Genomic DNA, 25,103 nt, shown 5'->3' with positions numbered 1-25,103 from the left:
GTTTTGCATAGATGCCCTTTATTATGTTGAGAAATTTCCCTTCTATACCTATTTTATTGAGAGTTTTTATCAGGAATGGGTGTTGGACTTTGTCAAATGAAGGATTTTTTTTTTTAATGGTGCTTTAAGTGAAAGTTAAAGCCCAAGTTAGTTTCTCATACAAAATTTATACACCCATTGTTGTGTGATCCTTGGCTGCTGCTTCTTGCTGTCTCCACTGTAGCAACTCTCCTCATTTCCTTCTGAATCCTCTATCCATTCAAGTTTCAAAACCGCTTCCACATTTTAGGTATCTGTTAGAGCAGCACCCCACTCCTGGTACCAAATGTCTTAGGCTGGGTTCTCTAGAGAAGCAAAACCAGTAAAGTGTAGAAATATATATATAGAGAGATTTATATCAAAGAAACAGCTCACGTGATTGTAGAGGCTGGAATATCCCAAGTCCATGGATTAGAATAGAGGCTTCTCGTGATTCACATAGCCGCAGAGGCTGGCAAACCCAAGATAACCAGGTTGGAAAGCAGGGCTTTTGCTCACAGCTGTGAAGATCGACGAATCCCAAGATTGGCAGACAAGACTGCAAGACTTCTCCTGATCCGCGTAGCTGCAGGGGCTAGTGAACCCAAGATCAGCAGGTCAGAGAGCAGGACTCCGCTCACAGGCTGTGAAGATGGATGAATACCAAGATCAGAAAATAAGCTGATAGCCAAGTCCCAAGAACCGGAAGTCAGACAAACAGGAGGCAGCTGCAGGATCCAGAGCAAGCAAAAAGCCAGTATGTCTGCTTATATTCAGATGCAGGCCACACCCCAAAGGAAACTCCCTTTCAACTGATTGGCTACTCACAGCACATTCAATCAGGGGAGTGATCACATATCAACATGGAGAATCATGGCCCAGACAAGTTGACACATGGTCTTAACCATCACACACCTACAGTCCTAGATGGGCAGGGGTGATTGGAGTAGGCACAAGTATCTGGCTGCAGTAAGGGTCACATGCTGATCAAGGCAGGGGCCGACTGCTGCCCCTGAGTTTCTGGGTGGAAGGCATGTCCCTGTTCCCTAGAGCATGTAGGTAGGTGGGTTTTGCAGCTGGACTATGGGCACCCAGTTCTGTTGTCTGTAAGAACTGGGAGTCACCACATATTCTTGGACCCCTGTCATGGGTGGCTAGGTGGAGTGGATGGAGTCACCAGTCCTCAAACCCCTGATGTGGGTAGACGAGGACCCTGCTTAATGGGTAAGGCAGTGTCAAATGTCGTGAATCTGCTACTCCCCCTTATAGCTGATACAGATGAAAATAGGCTTCAGGTATATACCCTATTGTACTGTGCTAACGAGGGCCTACACTGTTCAAATGGACTCACTCAGGTCTGTGCAGGGGTGAAAGGCATTCAAAGTCTGTGGTCCTCTTATGCCTGTGCCTAGGCAAAGGGGCTGTGCCTACCCTGAGTTCCCGGCTTAGGGGAGCTGGCAAATTATTTTTTCCTGATTGTTAATTTGTTCCCTCTCCAAAGCCAGGCGAACGGTCATACTTCCGGCCCAGTGGGGGCAGCAGTTGCTGAAGCTGGACCAGGACCCAGAGCAGAGCAGGGAGGGGGCAGGTAAATGGGAGAGAGGTCCTTCCCAAAAACGGTTTTTTTTTTTTTTTTGATACGTGCGGTAGTTTAGACTTATCTTTTGCTGATTGGGTGCCACTTCTCACTGGTTCTGGAGGGTTGAGCAGACTCCCTGCTGCTTGGTCTCTCCTGATGTGGAAAACATGTCCCAAGTGCCACTGCTTGCCTCACTGCGTGCACCAGCAGATCCAGCCCGCTGGTCAGGTCAGGTCTGACAACTCCTTGCTGCTTCTGAACTGTCTCTCCCTCCCCCTGCCACTCAATCTAATTTCTCTACTTTGTCTTTGGTGTTCAGGGCTCCTAGATTGTCATATATAATCGATTCACTTGTTCTTTTGGGTCTTTATTGTAAGAGAGACCACAGGAAACATCTGACTACTCTGCCATCTTGGCCTCGTCTCCCCTAGGCTGAAATCTTTACAGGAGCAGATCACTAGGCTTTTTCTCCCACGGAGCGGCTGGTGAGTTCAAACTCCCAACCTTTTGGTTAGCAGCCAAGCACTTAACCATTGCACCACCAGGGCTCCTATCTCTAGAAATAGATTTATGAAATGGTATATCCTGAAAATGTTTTTAGTCTAGTTGGAGCTAGAACCTATACTCATAGATACTTCTTCACAAAGTAGCTTGGGCCAGGAGTTAACTGAATGGCACAGGCAGCCAGTTCTCTGGTGTTGATAGTCTAATGCAGGACTTTGGAGGAAGTGAGGACTTCAAGGTCAGAAACATTGGAGGGGACATGCACACAGGTGGGCATGAGGAGCAGGGAAGAAACCAGCTTGATTGGAGCAGAGGGCTGGTGGAGATCAGACTGGCTAGATGAGTTAGGGTCAGGTTGTGGAGAACTATAGCTACAGACCAAAGAGCACAGAATGGGAGCCCAGGATTGTTTTTGAGCAGTGGCAGCCATGGAGGTGTACTGCTTAGACCTCCCTTCAAGAGGACCTAATAGGGAGTGATAGTTCACTGACTGCCTTCAGTTGCCACACTTCGGGGTCCATCATGACATTTATGCTGAGGCCACAAGCTACTCCTGTCAGTTATTGAGCATGGTGAGGGTACTAAAGCTGGGCCATTTCTGCCCCACTTGGGACTCCTCTAATGGGTGACATTTGTTTAGAGATATCCACCAGCCAACGGAGACTTTCTCAAAACTGCATTGTGGTCTGAGCTTCTTCCTACCCAGTATTCCTTCCTTCCTTTCACAGGTGTCAGACCTGCACTGTGGTCTGAAGGCTTTCCCTGCCTTCTCCTGTTCCCTCAATCTTTATTCTTTGCAGGCATCTCCGCTGATGAATACCTTGCATGTCTAATCCCATTTTGGCATCTGCTTCCTGGAAGACCTGAACTGACAGAGTGAGTAAATCTTAGAATAAGAGAGAGGCATAGGACTGAAAGAATTTCTGAAGGAGAAGGAAGAGAAATCTGTGTCTGACAATGTGGAGGACAAGGGAGAGAGCGGAGATGACGATGACTCCAATATCTGAGACCAAATAAATCACCGTGTCACTGAGGTGGAGCTCGTTTGAGGGAACAGTTGAAGACAACATTAGTTCTATGTGAATTAGTGGGTTTTGTGAAAAATAATAAAGTTAAGTTATATTAGTATTGAGCTTTAACAGTTTACTGAGTGCATTTTACACATGATTTCATTTATTCTTTATCAGGGCTTTCAAATAGGGGAGAAAAACAGAACAATTAAGGGAGGTCCTATTTGTCTCCTTTCCTGAGGCGTTTTTTTGCTAACCCTCCACTTCTGACCCTGTTCTTCACTTCTTTTTCCAAGGGCTGGAGTTTCAGCTGAAGAAATTTGTCAGGTTACGCCATTTCCAGTCAATGTAGTCTGAGCTACATTGTTTTGGGAGAGATCTTAAGGCCACATGATGATTGGAAATGGAGATTTGGGTGAGGAGAGTCTGGAGTATTTCACAATGCTTAGGGGTGGTGACTTCAAACAGGGAGGTGAAAAGTTGGTTTTTAGAGGTTGCGGATAAATTGTATCATTGTCAGAGAAGTAGATAGGGAGAAGATAAAGATAGAGTGAGAAGGAAAGATTATGGGTGGGCTATCAGGACAGTAATACACATAAATCTTGAAAGATGTTAGGTAGGGGTACTGTGTGTGTGTGTGTGTGTTTTCTAACCTCAGATAGTGTCATAGTCATCTAGTGCTGCTATAACAGAAATACTACAAGTGGATGGCTTTAACAAAGAGAAATTTATTTCCTCACAGTAAAGTAGACTAAAAGTCCAAATTCGGGGCATCAGTTCCAGGGGGAAGGCTTTCTCTGTCGGCTCTGGAGGAAAGTCCTTATCATCATCAGTCTTCCCCCTTGTCATCAGTCTTCCCTTGGTCTGGGAGCATCTCAGCGCAGGAACCTCAGGCCCAAAGGACGGGCTCTGATCCTGGCACTGCTTTCTTGGTGGTATGAGGTCGCCATGTGTCTCTGCTTGCTTCTCTCTTTTATATCTCAAAAGAGATTGGCTTAAGACACTATCTAATCTTGTAAACCTCATCAGTATAACTGCCACTAATTTGTCTTATTAGATCATAGCAATGGAGTTTACAACACATAAGGAAATCACAGATTACAAAATGGTACACAGTCATACAATACTGGGAATCATGGCCCAGCCAAATTGAACACACATTTTTGGGGGGACATAATTCAGTCCATGACAATGACTCAGCCAAGTTGACAGATATATTTGGGGGACACAATTCAATCCATGACAGGTAGGGTAAGGAAAAATGAATTTGGTGGAGGGAAGAGAGAGCAAAAGAGACACTGGAAGCAGAAAGATTCCAAAGAATTTTAAGAGCTTTACTCTTTGCAGGCATTAATGTAGTCTCAATCAGCTAGTCTTTATTAAGCATCTTCATGACTGGTGGGCACTGCTCATGGTACAGATGTTGTGTCTGAAGGAAAGGAGCTCGACTTTGAGGCTCCTTTCCTTTCCAGGATTGGACAGACAGGTGTTTATTTAAAAGAGCCATATGGTTCAAGGAAGTATCTAATTTTACACTGTCGGGCACCAGGTTTCAAACTAAATTTGGGCTCTCGTTTCCAATGTTCCCGTTGGCTCTGCATTGAGAATAGCCTCTCATTCTACCAGCCATCTGGTCCCTCCAGGTCTCTGCTGTTGAGTGACATCTCCAAATATCTTCCCATTGCGAGGACAGAATTCTCAAACAAAATCTATAGGGTGAATATATGTTTTCCCAGCAGGGTCTCCTTGGGTGGGACTCTGGAGAGGAGTAGGTCCCACACTGAAAGGGTTCATGTGATGTGAATGATATTTATGTCTGACTTGATAGAATGGTCTCCCTTGAGTGGTCATTTGTTGAGGTGTGACCTATACTGGATGTCCCTTGTCTGTGTTTCTAGATTTTTGATTTCTTGGCATTTCCTTTTCTAAACAAGTAGGCTCCAGACCTGATTATCCATTATCTCTGACATCAATAAACATTGTTAAATGCCCCCTATGTGTTAGGGACTGATGGCGCAAAGTGGGAGAAAAAACAATACCAGTTTGGAACATGTCTCTGGTTTTCTAAGATGACAAAAATGGAGAACTGTTTGGCTCTAATCATATGATTAATTTTCAAGGAAAATAACCCATTATTCTCTCCAGCAGTACCATCTCTAGCCAGAAGAGGTGAAGGCCATCACCAGAGGTTGTGGTAACCTCAAGACAAGTCATACTACAGTGAAACCTGTGAGAACTGGAACTCAATGGGACTGCCTTGTTTTCTTCTGGCTCTTGCAAATTTTCCGCCTTTGACAGGGTGCAGTCTTACCACTTTTCTATTGCTCATTTTAGTGGAAAATATTTGAGTCTTCCTTCTCTGACAGGTTCCAGCTTTTGCAGGTTTTATTGTATAAATTTTCTCTGCTTCCCACTTTCTATCCCTCTCCCCAACAACCCCAGTATTTTTATCCCGGTGAGGTCAGGTCAAAATGAACGTCAAGGGTAAATCTGAAGAAGATGGGAAGTCACAAAGTGGGTCCATGTGACCAGAGGGGCTGTGAATAGAACTGGATAGAAGTGGTACCACTCCGTTTGCTTTGCTGAAGTCTGGAGTTTCTGGGCACGTATGCATGACCCTCAGGCCCTTCCTTCTAAGCACCAGATGGCAGAGCCACCACACTGCCCCCTGCCAGCTGCCTGGTCTGTGCACCTGGGTTGGGGTTGCCCTGATTTGTCTTACACCAGGATGGGTCTGTCTGCCATAACTACCGTTGAAAGGAATGTATAAAGGTACATGGATGGATGTACTCAATAGGTTCCTGACACGTCTCTGGCTAGGAAAGCCTGCAGCAGCTGTGTGCTGGATGGGATGGGGGTGGGGGACCAAACAAGGTGCAGGCAGACATCGTCCACTGCAGCCTAGTCATCTTCCGTTTCACGTGACAAAGGACCCTACGGCCATGTATGAGCAGATCTGGGAATAAAAAGTCCAGTTGATTCAATTCATCAGAAGTTTTCCCAACAACAGGTAGGCAATAAAACTGGTAACCATTCCCCCAAATAGATTTTGCAGTGCCTGGGGCCTCCTCTTAATATATAATGGAGGATTTTCTAGGAGTAATGGATCTGAGTGTGTGTGTGCGCCTGGTGGTGAAGGTGGGGGGCTGTCTGCAAATGTTTCTTCTTCCAAAAATTTTAAATAAGTTTTGCAATTGCAGTTTAAGTTTTTATTGTCCAACTGCATACACGATGTCACTGTCACGTCACGGCCACACCTCCCCCTTGCATCCTATCTGCAACCAAGTGTGTTATTACTGCCAGAGGCACCAGGGGAAATAGAGAAAAGAGGTGGATAAATCATGATGTTCTGCTCTTAAGGTGTAAGTCTGTGCATTTTCTGAGTTTGCCCAGTGGGCCATAAGCCATGGAGAGTATGAACAAGCACAGGGCTCCCTGCCTTCTTTGCTCCAGGCATCCTGATCCAGTCATCCTACACACTGTGTCCCTCCCACTGTGCCTCCTCACCTGCCATTCTCCAGCTCCGGACTTTCTCTCCCTTCATTCCCTCTTGGGCACCCCGCTGCCCCCCATCAGGTTCACTCCTACTCCTCTTTAGAGGCTGAGGCTACATGTGGCTTCCCCTGGGAAGGCTGTACTGAACCTTCATGCCTGGTGCAGTGTGCTCCCCATGGAATCCCTGTTTCTTCGGTCATAGCACTCATCACCAATTTGCTTCTCTTTTTCCCCCATTAGGAGTCCCCGGGTGGTGCAAATGGTTAACGCACTCAGCCACTAACTGAAAGGTTGGAGGTTCAAGCCCACCCAGAGGGGCCTTAGAAGAAAGCCTGATGATCTGCTTCTGAAAGTCAGCCATCGAAAACCCTATAAAGCACAGTTTTACTTTGACACACATAGGGCTGCCCTGAGTTAGAGTCGACTTGATGGCAACGGGTGGTTCTCCTGCTAAGCTGGATTCCCCATGAGGCGGGGACTGTGTTTATTTTTCCTAGGGCAAAGCTGGGCACGCATATGTGTGTAATGATGGCGTGAATGAATGAACCATCTTGGTTATCGTTTGCTTTCCTACACTGCAAAGGTCTGGCTGGCCCATCTTCCTTTCTCCTGCCTTCCCTTCACTCACTATCTTGTCCAGACTCCCAGTGAAAGCAGAGTCTTTGCTTGGCCTTCTGTTTTCCTCTCCTGCTCTGTTTTAATTAGCTTAGAAATTCTATTGTTTGTCTCCATGGCATATCTGGATGTCACTTCTCTGACATCTGTTTGAATGAAATCAATAAAACCTAGTATGCTTTTCCTTTTTTAAGCTACTTTATGGTTATGGAAGGAGAAAAAGCAAAAATACAGGGAAAAGACCAGTGCCAGAGCCTTTATCATTAAAATGTCAACCTTGCCTGTAACTGTCTTTGGTTTGGGCTTCTTTTTTGTGACAGATGTTTTCAAATTGAGTTAGGGATTTATAACACATGGGCCAGAAGATAATCCGAGAACAGACATTGCACGAGTCATTCTCTTTATTTCTTTTCTGCCTTTTATATAAAATATGATGAGCTGAGTGTGCTACTTTGCAGGGCTCTGTTGTGCCTTGATTTTTGTTTCTTCCAGTGTAGAGCTGTAGCTTCTTTTATAGTGGTTTCACAAGAGGAATGTTTTCTAATCAAAAAGAGAACCTGGAGGTAGGAATCAAAGTGGGGGAAAGGGATGAAACACCTCTGTTGTTGCTGGTTGCCGTTGAGTCGACTCCGACTAATGGCGGCCCTGTGTGTGCAGAGCAGAACGGCTCCATAGGGTTTTTAAGGCTGTGACCTTTTGGAAGCAGGTCACCAGGCCTGTCTTCCAAGGCACCTCTGGGTGGGTTTGAACCCTCAACCTTTTGCAAGAAGTTGAGTGCTTAATCATTTGTGCCACCTAGGGACTCCTGATAGACTTCTAGATGCTTATATTTAGGGAAATTGGCATAAATGCCCAGGGCAGGGTGTTGTTTAAGATTGGGAACAAAGAGTAGAGGAGCCTTGTTAGTCCTTGACTTTGAACAGACCTAGAATCTAATCCTGTGGCATTGTTTAATCTACCAGCAATTATTGGAGTTGCAAGAAAACCACTATTTAGTTTTGTTCGAATTTGTTTTAAAATATTTATAGTACGACAAGAATGAAAAGCCGAATGGGCACAGCCACTGGATTGTGTGTTTTACTTAGTCATCATCTCATTTAATTGTTCTCATTAAATATTGAGTAGCTGCAGGAGAATTGGAGCCCTAGTGGTGCAGTGGTTAAGAGCTCAGGCTGCTAACCAAAAGATTGGCATTTTGAATCCACCAGCTGCTCTTGGAAACCCTGTGGAGCAGTTCTACTCTGTCCTATAGGGTTGCTATGAGTAGGAAACGACTTGACAGCACACAAGAACAACGACATCAACTTGAGAATAGTCATAAAATGTATATGATGTGCAAAGAATGGCAATGCAGTGAACACTTGTGTTGAGCATCCCCTTTGAAGTCCCCTGTGTTGCTTCTCCTGAAGCCCATCCTCTTCCCTCCTCAGATGTAATCATTCTCCTGAATTTTGTTTTTATTATTCCCTTTCTTTTCTTTTAAAAAACTGTTTTATAAAAAATATGCGTAACAAAACATTTGTCAACCGAACATGTTTTACATGTACAATTCAGTGACATTGACTAGGTTCGTCATCATGTTGTGCAACCATCACCACTATCCATTTCCAGATTATTCCACCACCCTTAACAGAAACTCAGCGTCCCCTAAGCAAAGACTCCCTTTTCCCCCTCCTTCCCGTAATAAAATAAAACAAAAATAAAATAAAACATCATAAACTTTGGTCTCTATACATTTGTCTATTCTAGATGTTTCATACAAGTGGGATCATACAATGTTTGTCCTTTTGTGACGGACTCATTTCACTCGGCATAATGTTTTCAAGGTTCATCCATGTTGTGGCATGGATCAGGACTTCATTTCTCTTTATGGCTGAGCACTATCCTTTCCTTTCTAAAATACCCTTTTAACTTTTGTTTATATTGAAAAACAGTATATTGTTTAGTTTTGCATGTTTTTGGACTTTACAGACATGGAATCATACTGTGTGTATTTTCTGCAACTTGTTTTTTTCACTCAAATGTATGTTCTTGAGATTCATCCACGTGGTTGGGTGTCACTGTAACTAATTCCTTTTCACCACTACATAGTGTTGGATTGTATGACTACACCAAAGTGTATTTGTTCACTCTAATGTGGACGGGTATCTGGGTTGTTTCCTTTGTTTAAACTATTACAGATAGGTCCTCTCTGGTCATTCCTGTGTGTGTTCCCTGGTGCTCATGTAGAGGAGTTTTCCAGGGTGTAATCCTGGCTGTGAAACTGCTGAGCCATAGGGCCTGTGCATCTTCACTCTCAATGGACAATGCCAACTTGTTTTCCAAGTGATTGTACAATTTACACTCCCACCAGCAGTGTGTAAGTGTTCTGGGTTTTCCACATCATAGTCAGCACTTGATTTGTCAGACTTTTCCAATATGCCAATCTGGTAGGTGTGAAATGGTATCTCATTGCAGTTTTAATTTTGTGTTTCCCTGATTACTAATGAGATTGAGCATATTTTCATATGCACATGGCTATTTATAGCTCCTCTTCTGTGAAGAGCCTGTTCAAGCCTTCATCAATCTTCTTTCTGTGAGGATATATGTCTTTTTCTTATAGATTTGTAGGAATTCTTTAGATACTAACCTAGATTTATGTTGCAATAAGTATCTTCTCCCTTTTTGTATATTGTCTTTTCATTCGCTTTATGGTATCTTTTGGTGAACAGACGTTCTTAATTTAATCGAATGCATCAAACTTTCCCTTAGTGATTTTTGATTTTTGTGTCATTTATATGCAGTCTTCCTTATCCAAGTTTTATGAATGCCTATATTGTATAAAAGTTTGATAGTTTTACCATTCACATTTAGGTTTACAGTCTTCTTGGAATTGAATTTAGTGTTTGATGTGAGTTGGGGGTCAGATTTCTTTTTTCCAGGTGGATACTCAGGAGTCTCAGCACCATTTATTTCCTCCCTAATAAGCAATAACAACTTCGTCATGAGTTTTACGTATACATACACATATAGGTCTGTTTCTAGAACCTCACTCTATTTCATTGTTTAGTTTATATACCCCTGTGCCTCCACCACACAATCTTTATTACTAGAGCCTTATAATAATACTTGATACTTGATAAGACAAGCCCTTTGTCTTGTTCTTCTTCAAGTGTGTCTTGGATATTCTTAGTCTTTTGCACCTCTCTATAAGTTTGGGATCAGCTTGTCAAATTCCATAAAAACTCTCATCTAATTGAATATAGCAATCCTGTGATGGAAGTATTATTATCCCTGCTTTACAGATAGGGGAACAGATAGAGAGTTTAAGTAACTTGTCCAAGGTCACTCAGTAAAAAGCAGAGCAGGCAAACATTAACTTGCTAAAAGTTTTCTTTTTTGTTTTTAAAGAAGTCATCCCTTATTGAAATAAAAATCCAACTCTTCTAAAAATTTACTAACATGATTAATATTTAATCGTAAGCTATTTTATGCAAAATAACTTTTTACATAAACATTAACCTTAAAAAAAGAGAAGTAGAATTATTAGGGAAACTTTTTTTTTTTTTAACTTAGAAAAGGACAACATGAGAACTGTCAGGCTGGCTATCATCCCTTTGTCAGTCTCTGTTTGCTGCAAGGAAGCCAGTAGACAAGGCTAGGGACTTAAAGTGCAAGCAGTAGGGTGCAGTCTTTTCTTGGAGAGAGAGATGATCTGCGGGGTTCAGAGGTAGGGGAAAAGCTGAGCACAGTCCATGCTTGGGCTTCGAGGCTCCAAGCTGGAAGCTAGGCAGTGTGCTAGCAGGAGCTCTGCAGAGGGCCGGAAGCTGTTGGTACCTGGCTTACCAATAATTGATTCTTGGAACTGGCTTTAGTGTTTGATGTGAGTTGGAGGTCAGATTTCTTCTTCCACGTGGATACTCAGGAGTCTCAGCACTATTTATTTTCCCCCCTGGTAAGCAATGACAGCTTTGTCATGAGTTTACATGTACATATAGGTCTGTTTCTAGAACATCTACTCTAATGTAAAGTCCTTTCCTAAGGCAGAATAAGGAAAACTAGAATGAGATTGGAGTCTCCGGGTGGTGTAAACAGTTAACGCACTCAGCTGCTAACCAAAAGATTTGGAGGTTCGATTCCACCCAGAAACTCCTTGGAAGAAAGGCCTGGTGATCTACTTGTAAAACATCAGCAACTGAAAACTCTATGGAGCACAGTTCTACTCGACACATATGAGGCTGCCGTGGGACAGAATCCACTCAATGACAACTGGTTTTGGGGTAGTGGTGGCTCAGTGGTAGAATTCTCACCTTCCATGCAGGAGACCTGGGTTCAATTCCTAGCCAATGCACCTCATGCACAGCCACCACCCATCTGTCATTGGAGGCTTGAATGTTGCAGTGATGCTTAACAGGTTTTCAGCATAGCTTCCAGATTAAGATGGACTAGGAAGAAAGGCCTGGTGATCTACTTTTGAAAATCAGCCAATGTAAACCTGATGGATCACAACAGAGTATTGTCTGAGTATGTTATGAAGTATGGGTCCTATTTCATTTTTTTACAGATGAACATTCAGTTATGCCAACACCATTTGTTAAAGAGACTTTTTCCTATTTAATGGACTTCGGCCCTTTGTCAAATACCAGCTGCTGGATGCATTTATGTCTGGGTTCTCAGTTCTGTTCCGTTGGTCTGTATGTCTGTTGTGGTACCAGTACCCAGAATATTGTCTGCTGTAGTGCTGGAAGATGAGCTCCCTAGGTTGGAAGGCACTCAAAATACATGTGGCCACAACAATGGACTTGAGTATACCAACAATTGTGAAGATGGTGCAGGACTGGGCAACGTTTCGTTTTGCTGTACATGGGGTCCCCATGAGTCAGAGCCAACTTGACAGCAACTAATAACAGCATCAACATAAATCTGTAGCAAATTGGAAAGAGAATGTTCTTTGGGCTAGTTTCAAATCTTGGCTCTGCCAACTGTGTGATTTCACATACCTTCTCTGTTTTTATCAGGCCACATGTGGGTGAAGGTAGCACCTAAACTAACTGATATAAAAGTGGCTTTATTAAAAAGATGTGGATCTCCCCAAATCCAAGGAACAGATAAACAACCAAGTCCATTCTTAACACCACTTTATGGGAAGTTGAAGCTTAGAGAGGTTAAATTTATCCGACTTTATAGTTGATGTCTTGGTTTCCTACAGTGCAGTAACAAAATACCACAAAGTGGTGGCTTTAAAGAACAGAAATTTCTTGTCTCACAGTTCTGGAAGCTAGAAGTCCAAACCAGGGTATCGGTCCTGTCTATTCCTTCTGAGGGCTTTGAGAGAGCAACTGTTTCATGCTTCTGGTTTCTGCCGGCAATCTTAGTTTCCAGGGCTGCTGTTGAGAAATCCACTGTCCTTCTGATTCTTGACACTTTTGTTGAAATTATCTCCCCCACTTTTTCCTGTCTCTGAAAGCTTGTAGAGTTTTCTCTTATCCCCAGGCGTCTAAAATTTCACAGTGCATGTTTCTGTATTCATCTGTTGTGCTAGGCACTCAGCAGGTCCTTTCAATCTGGAAACTCCTGTCCTTCCATACTGAGAAATCTCAATTATTTCTTTGCTGGTTTCTTTCTTTACATGTAACGAGTAGAGAACAACTCTCTGCTTGAAACGCTTTTCTTCACATGTTGGACCTCCTGAACTGGTCCTCTTTTCATTTTCTTATTTTTTCTTCTTCTCCTCTTTACCATCTCTTTGCCTTTGGCTGTTTCTGAGAGATTTCTTCAGTTTTAACTACTTGTCCTTCTATTGGGATTTTCATTTCTGTCATATTTTAAATTTCTAAAAGCATAGTCTTTTTGGAATTTTTTTTTTTCTCTTCTGTAAGCTCTGCTTCCTCCAACTGCTTTTTTCTGCTTGTTTGTTTCAGCCCCTGTCTTTCATCTTAGAGGTTTTCCTCAAATGTCCCCGTGACCCTAGGCCCTTCGTGTATATTTATGAGTGGGGCTCACAAAGCCCATTGGAAGCTTCATGCATGTTGAGTGGAACTTGTCAAATATGGGCTTCACTAGGGTGATCTGGCTGGAGCATTTCTTTGGGGGACTCTCTCGATATTAGTATCTTTAGATCTTTTATTATCGGGATTAGACTCTACAGGGAAAGCTCCTCTAGCCTTCTGTTTAGAAGGTAAAGGTCTGGCTGACAATGTCTAGGAACTGAGCGGAAGAAGGTTGGGGGCATGGGAAGATGGCGGTGTCTCAAAAATTAACTCTATTAACTTTCACCTAGACTCCCTGTTTTTGTTTTTTTAGACTCCCTGTTTTTAATATGCTATCTCTACCCTCAGCTATGCCTAGTACCCCACTTCCCCACTTTATTACACCCCCTTCCCCAGGAAAAAGCCTCTAGTCTTCAATGAATGTGGGTGAAGAGCAATGCTGAGGGAATGAGGGGATGGGGGCCTAACTGTATCTTAAATAGACTTTCAGTCAGCTGTCTTGATTTTAGTCCCAATTTTACCCTCACTTGCAAGGGTATCTGGAGCTGATTTGTTGTTGTTAGTTGCTGTTGAACCAGCTCTGACTCATGGTGACCCCATGTACAACAGAACAAAACATTGCTCAATCCTGCACCATCTTCATGATCATTGGTCTGCTTGAGTCATTGTTGTGGACACTGTGTATTTTGAGTGCCTTTCAACCTAGGAGGCTCATCTTCCAGCACTGTATTGGACAATATTTTGTTGTGATCATAGGATTTCATTGGCTAATTTTTGGAAGCAGATTGCTTTTCTTGAGTCTGTCTTAGTCTGGAAGCTTAGCTGAAACCTGTCCACCATGGGTGACCTGTCCACCATGGGTGACCTGTCCACCATGGGTGACCCTGCTGGTATTTGAAATACCGGTGGCATAGCTTCCAGCGTCACAGCAACACGCAAGCCACCACAGTAGGACAAACTGACAGATGGGTGGTGGGGAGCTGGTTTAGGGTTTCACTTTCTCAGGTCTTCTAAGTCAGTTGCTGCTCATCCATCTGCTTTCCAGTTTCCATTGTTGTGTTGCTGTTGTCCTGATCTGGTTCTCTTTGTTCTTGGGCTTTAGCCTTCAATCAAATCTCTTATGGCTTTTGTGGGGTCTTAGGAAGGAGCCGAGGCTAATGAGTATGTTTAGTCTTCCATCTTTAACCAGAACCCTAACATTTCTTGAGGTTAGAAAAGGGAGTCATCATATGGAAGAGATTGGAAATCATTGATCCATTTCTTTTACTCCCTTCTAACTACCTCCTACCCCACAGGAAAAAGCCTGTTTTTTTTCCACTGGTTTCAAAACCTTTTGCTCCTGCTTCTCATTTTTACAGGTCTCTACTATCTGCTACTTAATATGACAATATATTTTGACTAATTGGTGCCAATAATAATCAGACTCAACAATTACTCATTGCTCTTGAGTATATAATACCAAGAGCACAAAGCATGTGGATTACTTCCTAGTGTGACCACTTTAAGAGAAGTAAATAGTACTCTTTGGAATACAGTGCTTCTGCATACGGTTTGTGTCATGGGAGAAAAAAAAAAAAAGAATTGTCATTCTTATGAGTCCTATTATTTTGTTAGTGACTGGTTGGCTTTTTAAAGGTGACATGTATCATTTTTCTTTTCTTGGAAGATGATTTGTTAAGGCCCTGTTTAGCTCATCTGGTTTGCTAAAGTTCTTTAGGGATAACATTTGAGTCCCTCATAAGCCTAGAATTTGAGAGACAGACTATTCATACCCAAATTATAATGGAATAGGAAGGACTGTGGGAGGCCTGGAGACACGTAGCTGGAGCTGCATGTCCTGGATGCCTTTGTACTCCTCTGGACATGCAGATGATGGGGTGGGTGTGCCAAAGCAGGAAAGAAGAAGGATGACAAAAATTGTGCAGAGGAGGTGTGGGGAGGGGTGGGGAAGATGGTTCTTTCTCCAGATGATCTTGGCCTTTTCGTTCATAAAGTTAACATTGTTAGTTCGGCTGTTTGGCTTTGCTATGCTGAGGGCTTGGGGTTTCCTTTACCCTCTCCAGCTTTTCCTGGGTTCATCTGAACATTTATTTCTTTTATCTTCCGTTTGTAATCAAGAGATAGTCCTAGATGGTTAAGCCTTAAAGTGTTAGTGTGTTGACGTAAGATTTTAGAGGCAATCATTCTCTTACTATGTGTAGGAAAAATATGGCTAGGCTTCCCTTTCATATGGTTTAGCTATGACAAGTATGAACACAAAGGTAGAAAAAGATGTAGCTACTGACCAGTTTATTTATTCTTTCCATCCCAGTTGCATGTTGGCCATTTATTCAGCCAGCCAGCCAGCCAGCCAGCCAGTCAGTCATTCAGTGAGACCTTCCTGAATGTCCATTAAGTCCTAGGTATTATGTTAGCCACATTACAGAATATAAAGATAAGTTGTCATGGAACTTTCTTCACTTGACTTGAGTCCCATGGTCAACCTTGTATCAAGTTGTTGTTATTAGTTGCTGTAGGGTTCATTCCGACTCATGGCGACCCCATGTGTGCCAGAGTAGAACTGCTCCACAGAGTTTTCAGGGCTGTGACCGTTTGGAAGCAGATCACCAGGCCTGTTTTTCCAGGAGCTTCTGGGTGGGTTTGAACTTCCAACCTTTCAGCTAGTAGTTGAGTGCTTAACCATTTGCGCCACCCAGGGACCACTTCTGTAAACAGAAGAAAAAGTTCCCACCATCACTGTATCTTCTGAAGCACGTGTTCTTACTGAGGCCACTGCTTCCCTCTCACTCCCGAGCCTCCTCAGCAGGGTATTATTATTGGAGGAGGTCCAGGCGCCAAGCCTTCCAGGCCCAATGTAGCACAGCATTTAGTAAACACACATCATGTGTAAGGCCTTGAGCTGGGGGACAGGCATAACGCATGGTCCTTGGGTACTGCTGACCAGTTTTTTAAAAAAAATATTTTATTGTGTTTTTGGAGAAAAATTACATAGCAAATTACATTCTCATTTAACAATTTCTGTGCATATTATTCAATGACATTACACTTTTCACAATGTGTCAGCATTCTCATTATTTCCATTCTGGTTGTTCTATTTCCATTAATCTAGCTTCCTTGTCTCCCCTTGCCTTTTTGTCTTTGGTCTAGGGTAATTGTTGACCATTAGGTCTCATTTAGATTATTGTTTAGAGGAACACAGTACTCATGGGTGATATTATTTATTTTATGAGCCACTCTATCTTTTGGCTGATAGGTGATCACTGGGAGTGGTTTGAGTTCCAAGTTTAAAGGATATCCCAGGACAATAGTCTCGGGGTTACCTCTAGTCTCCAATGGTCTGATAAGTCTGGCCTTTTTTAGGAATTTGAGTTCTGTTCTACATTTTTCTTCAATTCTATCCAGGACAGTCTACTGTGTCCCTGGTTGGAATGGTTGGTAGCGGTAGCCAGGCACCATCTAGTTCTTCTGTTCTCAAGGTAGGTGAGGTAGTGGTTTATGTAGACTATTAGTCCTGTACACTAGTTTCTTCCTTGAGTCTTTGGCTTCCTCTTTCTCTTTTGCTCCAGATGTGTAGAGACCAATAGTTGTATCTGAGCCACTTGCAAGCTTCTAAGACCCAGATGCTACTCGCCAAACTAACATGTAGAACATTATCTTTATGAGCTGTTATACTAATTGACTGGGTTGTCCCCAGAGACTATGGTCCTAAGCCCTCAAACCCAGTAACCGCACCCTGCGAGGTGTTTGGTTATGTCTAGGAAGCATCCATAACTGTACCCCCTACGTGATTTATTTTATATATGAAGATATATGCAGCACACACAAACATGTATATACATTTGCCTACAGAAACACTTATACATGCCCACTGGTATATTCATATGTGCTTACCTATACATATAGAAGCATACATGTCTACCTATGTAACCACACACATATTTTTTGGTTGTTATTACTGTTGTTGCAAAATTGTATATGTTGTAGCTTTTACCAAAGTCATCCCTTATTTTTATGTACTTCTTAGTGTCATCTTTTACTTTGGTCAAGTTGTGCTGCTGTTGTTGTTGTTAGGTGCCATTGAGTCAGTTCCAACTGATAGCGACGCTAGGTACTACAGAACAACACACTGCCTGGTCCTGTGCCATCCTCACAATAGTTGTTATGCTTAAGCCCATTGTTGCAGCCACTGTGTCAGTTCATCTTGTTGAGGGTCTTCCTTTTTTTGTTGACCCTCTACTTTACCAAGCATGATGTCCTTCTCTAGAGACTGGGCCCTCCTGATAACATGTCTAAACTATGTGAGACAAGGTCTTGCCATCTTTGCTTCTAAGGGGCATTCTGGCTGTACTTCCAAGACAGATTTGTTCATTGTTCTGCCAGTTCATGGTATATTCAATATTCTTCTCCAACGCCATAGTTCAAAGGCATCAATTCTTCTTTGGTCTTTCTTATTCGTTGTCCAGCTGACTTTACCCTTATTCGGTATTGCTTTACCTGTCACCAAAACTAACAAGTGTCTACTGTCTCCCTCCCATCCCTGGTAACCACCAGAGAATGTTGCTTTCTGTATGTATACCTATTCTTGTCTTTTTTAATAGTGAGATCATACAGTATTTGCCCTTTTGTGATTAACTTATTTCACTCAGCACAATGTCCTCTGGGCTCATCCATGTTAAAATATATTTTGAGAACTCATCATTATTCTTTATGGCTGCATAGTATTCCACTGTGTGTATGTACCACAGTTTGTTTATCCATTTGTCTGTTGATCGGCAGTTAGGTTGTTTCCATCTTTTTGCTATTGTGAATAATTCTGCAATGAACATAGGTGTGCATATATCTGTTCATGTCAGTTGTTTTAGTTCTCTAGGGTATATACCTAGGAGTGGGATTGCTGATTTATAAAGTATTTCTATTTCTAGCTTTTTGAGGAAGCGCCATATCATTTTCCATAGTGGTTGAACCAATTGACAGTCCCACCAGCAGTGGAGCAGGGTTCCAATCTCCCTGCAAGCTAGCCAGCATTTTTTTCTGTCTTTTTATTGATCAATGCCATTTTTGCAGGGGTAAGATGGTATCTCATTGTAGTTTTGATTTGCATCTCTCTGATGGCTAATGATTGCGAGCAGCTTTTCATGGGTTTGTTGGCCGCTTGAACGCCTTCCTTGGTGAAGTGTTGCTGACTAGTTTTTAATCTAAAATAGTGGTGATGAGCATTGAGGGGCCTGGGGTGTTGCCCTGTGTGTAACACACCTGGTTGAATCACAGCAGAATTTCCTTCTTACATGTGTATGTAAGGAAATGGAAGAGACTTTATTCACCAAATCCCTCTTGGAGAGAGGGAGGATGTGTTTGGAAGAAGTACTTTGAGAAGCCAGTTGGGGTCAGGGTCGGGGACCCCAAATGACATACTCAGGTCTCCGAAGGTATTTAAATGCCTTCTAAGCAGGGTGAGTCCTGCTAACTGGAGGACTCTTGTTTTTTGAATATTGAGATGGTCAGGCCTGCAGGCTTGGAGGTAAGGAGCTGCGTGTGCCTAAATTGCTCTAAAATATAGAGGAAAGAAGAATTTGACTTTCATTCATTGATTCATTTATCTATTCATTATTTCAGACATCTTTATTGAGTCCTTTCTCTCTGTGTTACTCAGCCATATGAACTCACTGCTCCAGTACACAGCATGTGCCAGGGGGTAACAGAAGCTTCAGAATAAACATGGTGCATCTTCCTGGAGGCATTAGTGGGCTCCGTTAATAGACTATGGAGAATTCAAAACTCACATAACATTTTAAAAACATTGAACTTTAAAGAAATTGCTCTGGGTCACTTGAGTCTATGCTCCTAGATATTCCCCTCTCCATCATGTTGTGTACTTACTTTCCACAGGCACACACGAAGTGCCCTAGAAGTTCAGAGGAGGGACAGACCATTTCTGGCAGTGCAGTCATGGGTGACCACAGAAGTCTTTGTGGAGCAGCACTTGAGGTGAGTCTTAAAGGATTGGGAGTGATTTATGGAGTGATCGATGGATACATGTTGGGGGGCATGCCTGGTGAGGAGATGGCATTAATCCCAGCTCAAGGGTGGAAATGTCAGCCAATGAGTGGAACAGTGTGGTCGAGTCATAGGAGTAAGTGATAAGATCAGAATTATACTAGAATAAGTGGGTGAGAGCCAACCAGCAGCTATCGTGTTCGTGATTGGACATTACTGATGATTTTGGATATCATCAAAGAGATCCTTTCAGTAGATAAGCCAGAGGGTGGTCTGTGATAACATCATGGTGGAGGATGAGTTTAGAGACCAGTTAGTGCATCCTAATCAGAGCTGCTCTTCAAAATCACTTGTGGGACATTTGAAAACAACCCGTGTGGGGTCCTCCACCATTGGAGATTTCAGGGGGTCTGGTGTGGAGCCCAAAAGCTTGAAAAAAGAGGCAAGAGCTTGAGAAAAGCTCTTTAGCTAGCTAATTTTCCTAGCTGCACTCTCTGGTTAAAAGCCCCGGAAATGGGAGGTACTTGTAATAGCCTACTTTCAATGTAATAGAACTTGGATTTAGGGTGATGGCAATGGAAATGGAAAAAAAGGGTTGGATTTGAAATACTTGGTAAAAGAAGACTGAACAGAACATGATTGATATTAGAGCTCTGAATCATAGCCTGCTGTCCATGTGCCTTCCAGATTAGCGTGTGCTGGGGTCCCAAACTCTCTCACAACTGCATTAGCCTCACTTATAACCCTTTCCTAGGAAAATAACTCCAGTGACTATATATTCTTGGAGATCTTTTGCAGACAATTTTTTAAAAGGATGTTTGTGCACATGATCATTGCTGATATTACTGTTAGTATTAATGTCTTAAAAAAGATTTTATTATCATCTCCACCTTCAGTTTTGTTCGAGTCTCACCTTTAAAAGGGAGTTTTTAGAAAAAAAAAGTCCTCAAGTTTCTATTGCATAGAGATGCGCTGTACACGTGTACACTGCATGCCCAATTTGTCCTTGAGCATCCATAGAATAATGGCAGACTCAGAGGCAGTATTGTGCCTGGTGATATTTAAGGTAGCAAAGTACTTCTTGATTTTCAACAAATGGGATTTAAGTCTTGTTTGGGGACCAGGAAAAATAACTGGTTCTATCACAAACTCTTCATGCCAGCGCAGACAATGTTTCATTAAAGGCAAAGAAAAAGTGCAGATGCAAATCCTTCCTATTTGGGAAGCTAATCCTTTTTGTCATGGAACAAAGACTGGTAAAAATAGTCACATTTGCCGTCATCCTGATGGCGAAACTTGAACTTGATGAGCAAACATAGTTATCATTTGATGTACATATATGTATATATAGTGCCTACATGATTTGGCATTTTGTTTTGCATTGACCATTTTGAAACAATAAAACATTTCCTGGTCGTGAAATAACTTTTTTCTTTGGACTAGTCCTAGTTTGTGGCCTTGGACTGTGTGGCATTTGCCCCCAACTTGGTGTCAGATAAGAAAGAACATGGGAACCTGAGAAACGCCGCAGTAGGTTGGCCTAGCATGAAATCTGTGAGGACAGGAGCTGGGGGCCCGTTTAGGAATGACACAGCTACATCTGCTGATGTCAGCTTCAGAAGATCGGGAAGAACTCTTAGAGATATTGGCTTCCCTGATAATCAGTTACAGATCAGTAAAGCATTCATTCATATGAGCCACTCCTGAAGCTCACTTCATTTTCAGTGTGCACCTCCTCTCTCCCCTTTCTTCCCGTTCAGATCCCAGCTCTGCGGCATGTCACTCATAGTGTTTGCCACTGTCCACCTTTCCAGCCTTACCTCCCAGTACTCCCCAGTCATGCCGGGCTCTGCGCCATCCCTGAAGATACTGCTTTCTTCTGTCCTCCCTGCCTTCGTATCTTTGCCCTTTGCTTATAATGCCTTTCCTGCCCACTTCCTTCGAACATAATCCCACTCATTTGTTTCTCACAGCCTGGCTCAATGTCACCTCTATCACGAAGCCTTCCAGTTCCCCACAGTCATTCAACAGACATATAATGAGCGTCTGCCATATGCCAGGCGCTGTGCTGAGTGTTGTGGATAAAGATGGGTAAGACACAGTCCTTCAGGGGTTCACATATGTACTTCCATATCCCACGTAGTGGAGTGAGCTGAGTAATATGCTGGTGATATTAAGCCAAAGCTCGGTTCTTTTGTTCCTAAAACACCCTAGTCCCTGGTTGTCCTGTATCAGTGGCTTAGAGAAGTGTGGAGATAGCCTAGGACAAAGGCATCATGGTTCAGCTTTGTTTTTTTTTTTCATGGTGATGAAAATACACACAACAAAACATTTGCCAATTCAACAATTTCTACAGGTATAATTCAGTGGCATTATTACATTCTTCATGTTGTGCAACCATTATCGTATCCTTTTCCAAATCATTCCACCACGGGTAACATAAAGTCAGTGCCCCCTAAGCAAAACTCCCCTTTCCCCTCCCTCCTGCCCCTGGTGACCTTTAATAATCGTTGGTTTCTATATATTTGCTTATTTCATATAAGTGAGATCGTACAGTATTTGTCCTTTTGCGACTGACTTATTTCGTTCAGCATAGTATTTTCAAGGTTCATCCATGTTACTTCATTTCTCTTTAAAGCTGAGTAATATTCCATCATATGTATATACCACATTTAGTTTCTCTGTTCATCTGTTGATGGACATTTGGGTTATTTCCATATTTTGGCTATTGTGAAAAGTGCTGTAATGAATATTGGTGCACAGCTTTCTGTTTATGTTCCTGATTTCACTTCTTCTGGGTATATATCTAGGATTGGGATTGCTGGGTCGTATGGTAGTTCTATGTTCAACTTTTTGAGGAACTGCCAAACTGTTTTCCACAGTAGCTATACCATTTTACCTTCCCACCAGCAATGGATGAGGGTTCCAGTTTCTCCACAACCTCACCAACCCCTGTTCTTTTCTTTTCTTTTTTTTTTTTGATCATTGCCATTCTGCTGGGGGTGAGGTGATACATCATTGTGGTTTTGATTTGCATCTCCGTAATGGCTAATGACATTGGGCATCTTTTCATGTGCTTGTTGAATGTTCCAGCTGTAAACTTCAAATTAGATTGTTTGAATCCATAACTAGGCAGTAGTCTTTGAAAGCCAGAAGTAGTTGAAAGAGAAAAAGGCTTTCTAGAGGCTTAAATCTTCCCTTTACGTATCAAGAGCTACGCTGAGCCTATGCAGATGGTGGCATTGTTACTGTGAGTGTAGAGAGAACTTAGAATATGATGTAGGGAAGTTCCCACCTCATGGGAAAGAGGAAAGCCCCCAGTGCTGCGGGAGAAATGAGATGGGGAGGGAAGTTTGCAGTTAACGATCTGGTTCTCCCTGTGGGATGTGAACCTCTAAAGGGATCTAGTAACGACCAGATGACCTGGACACTCTGGGAACTTTAGGACGAGTACTGCATTTCCCTGGGAGACCTCGAGCCTCTTGGAGACTCTCTGGATTTGGCATGACAGTTGTGACCACATGGTGTGTGTCATGGGTTGAAAAGTGTCCCCTCAAAACTTTGTGTCCATGCAGAACCTCAGAATGTGATCTTATCTGGAAATAGGATCTTTGCAGATGTAATTAGTTACGGATCTGGAGATGAAGTCACCCTGGACTTAAGGTGGACGCCAAATCCAATGACTGGTGTCCTTAAAGAAGAGGAGAGAACACAGGAGAGAAACGGGGGAGGAGGCCATGTGAGGACAGAGGCGAAGGCTGGAGTTCTGCTGCCACAAACCCAGGAACGCCAAGAGCCACCAGAAACCAGGACAGGCAAGGAAGGATTCTGCTTGAGAAACTTCGGAGGGAACGTGGCCTTGCTGACACCCCAGTTTTGGACTCCCAGTCTCCGGAACTGTGAAGGAGTGAGTTTCTGTTGTTTGAAGCCAGCCAGCTTGTTGTATTTTGTTGCAGCAGCCCTGGGACACAAGTGCAGCGTGGAACAGTGGGCATGCTGGTGCTTCGGCCGTGCTCCCGGCTGCCTGTGCCCGTGCATGCTGCCTGTGGGGTTCAGAATTTACACGCACCCGAGTGGGGCACAGATATGCTGAAGGAGCAGACTGGGACAAGGGAGGCCATGGAGGACAGGACAGAGACCAAGGACTTGAGCCTTGGGGCAAGCACAGCATCCCAGAACACCGAGAGGGCTGGTCACACGTCGGTGGACACTGAGTCGGACATCAGTGTCCAGATGAGACACCTCAGTTGAAGCCAGGGCACAGATGTGGAGCAGAGGGCCCATGCTTGATGCCATCAGGATATGAATTTCTCCCTGTACCCCAGTAAGGAAGCAGGTATGTGACCACAGCTCCTTGAGAAGGGGGAACAGATCTGGTAGGAAATTTGAACTTGGAAATGAGTGTATATTTACCTGAAAGAAATGTTTCTAATGTAGAAGAGTCTGAGTTATTTTTTTTAATATTTAATTTTATTTATTTTGTTGTTGTTGAGAATATACACAGCAAAACATACACCAATTCAACAGTTTTTACATGTACCATTTAGTGACATTGATTACATTCTTCGAGTTGCCCAACCATTCTCACCCTCCTTTTCTGAGTTGTTCCTCCCCCTTTAACACAACTTCACTGTCCCCTATGTTTTCTGTCTAATCTTTCAAGTTGCTGTTGTCAATTTCATCCCATATAGACAGTTCTTAAAAGAGCATAATGCTCAAGGCAGATGTTTCTTTCTCTCTCTTTTTTTTGATTTGAGACTTTTTTTTTAATTTGCCAGCTGTTCACATTTTTGTGTGAAGTTTCTTATAAAGGAAAATATAGACTTTCACAGCTGTCATTGGATAATTTTATTAATTTTTTCCAGTTGTGCCACTTTTTTTTTTTTAATTGTGCTTTAGGTGAAAATTTACAGAACAAATTAGTTTCTCATTAAAAAATTAATACACAAATTGTTTTGTGACATTGGTTGCCAGCCCTGCGATGTGTTAGCACTCTCCCCTTCTCAACCTTGGGTTCCTCATTTCCATTCATCCAGTTTTCCTGTCCTTTCCTGCCGTCTTATCTTTGCTTTTGGGCTAGTGTGCCCATTTAGTCTTACATACATGGTTGAACTACATGTGTTACTGTTTGTTTTATAGGCCTGCCTAATCTTTGGATGAAAAAAGTTGCCGGAATCGACTCGTTGGCAACAGGTTTAACCTTTGGATGAAGGGTGAACTTCAGGAGTGACTTCAGTACTGAGTTAAAAGGGCGTCCAGGGGCCATACTCTCGGGATTTCTCCAGTCTCTGTCAGACTAGTAAGTCTGGTCTTTTTTTGTGAGTTTGAATTTTGTTCTACATTTTTCTCCCATTCTGTCAGGGGCTGTCTGTTGTGATCCCTGTCAGAGCAGTTGGTAGTGGTAGCCAGGCACCATCTAGTTGTGCTGGACTCAGTCTGGTGGAGACTGGTAGCTGTGGCCCGTGGTCCTTTGAATTAACCTTTCCCTTGTGTCTTTTGTTTTCTTCATTCTCCTTTGCTCCAAACGGGGTGCTCACAAGCTTTTAAGATCCCAGATGGTACTCACCAAAGTAGGATGTAGAATGTTTCCTTTATAAACTATGTTATACCAGTTGAGTTCGATGTCCCCCGAGACCATGGTCCCCAGCCCTCAGCCCAGTAACTCAGTCCCTCAGGGCATTTGGATGTGTCTTTGAAGCTTCTATGACTTTGCCTTAGTCAAGCTGCGCTGACTTCTCCAGTATTGTGTACTGTCTACCCTTCACCAAAGTTACCACTTGTCTATTGTTCAGTCAATGTTTTTTCCTCCCCATCTCTCCCCTCACTCGTAACCATCAAAGATTGTTTCTTTCTGTGTGTAAACCTTTTCATAAGTTTTTATAATAGTGATCTCATACAGTATTTGTCCTTTTGTGATTG

At 42.9% G+C, this 25,103-nt stretch overlaps 1 protein-coding gene across 2 annotated transcripts in view; it reads left to right on the top strand.

Annotated features, from left to right (window-relative positions):
• LOC111820476 (uncharacterized) overlaps positions 1-24,375 on the top strand; it is a 161,758-nt gene extending 137,383 nt beyond the window's left edge. Inside the window, exons 1-3 of one of the 2 annotated variants that reach the window (XR_002824030.1) lie at positions 19,078-19,175; positions 22,760-23,520; positions 24,324-24,375. Coding sequence is in view for 1 of the 2 variants with exons in the window: in XM_023730940.1 (XP_023586708.1) it covers positions 19,077-19,175; positions 22,791-23,277 (586 nt within the window). In the remaining variant the exon portion in view is untranslated. Of the gene's footprint in view, positions 1-19,076; positions 19,176-22,759; positions 23,704-24,323 lie in introns of those variants that run through there. The other variant, XM_023730940.1, reaches the window with a different exon arrangement.
• The last annotated feature ends 728 nt before the right edge of the window (positions 24,376-25,103 follow it).

The sequence above is a fragment of the Trichechus manatus genome, unplaced genomic scaffold, assembly GCF_000243295.1.
Source record: "Trichechus manatus latirostris isolate Lorelei unplaced genomic scaffold, TriManLat1.0 scaffold00039, whole genome shotgun sequence".
Classification (NCBI taxonomy): Eukaryota; Metazoa; Chordata; class Mammalia; order Sirenia; family Trichechidae; genus Trichechus; species Trichechus manatus.
The sequence above is the reverse complement of the archived record's forward strand: the minus strand, read 5'-3'. Positions and strand labels throughout refer to the sequence as shown.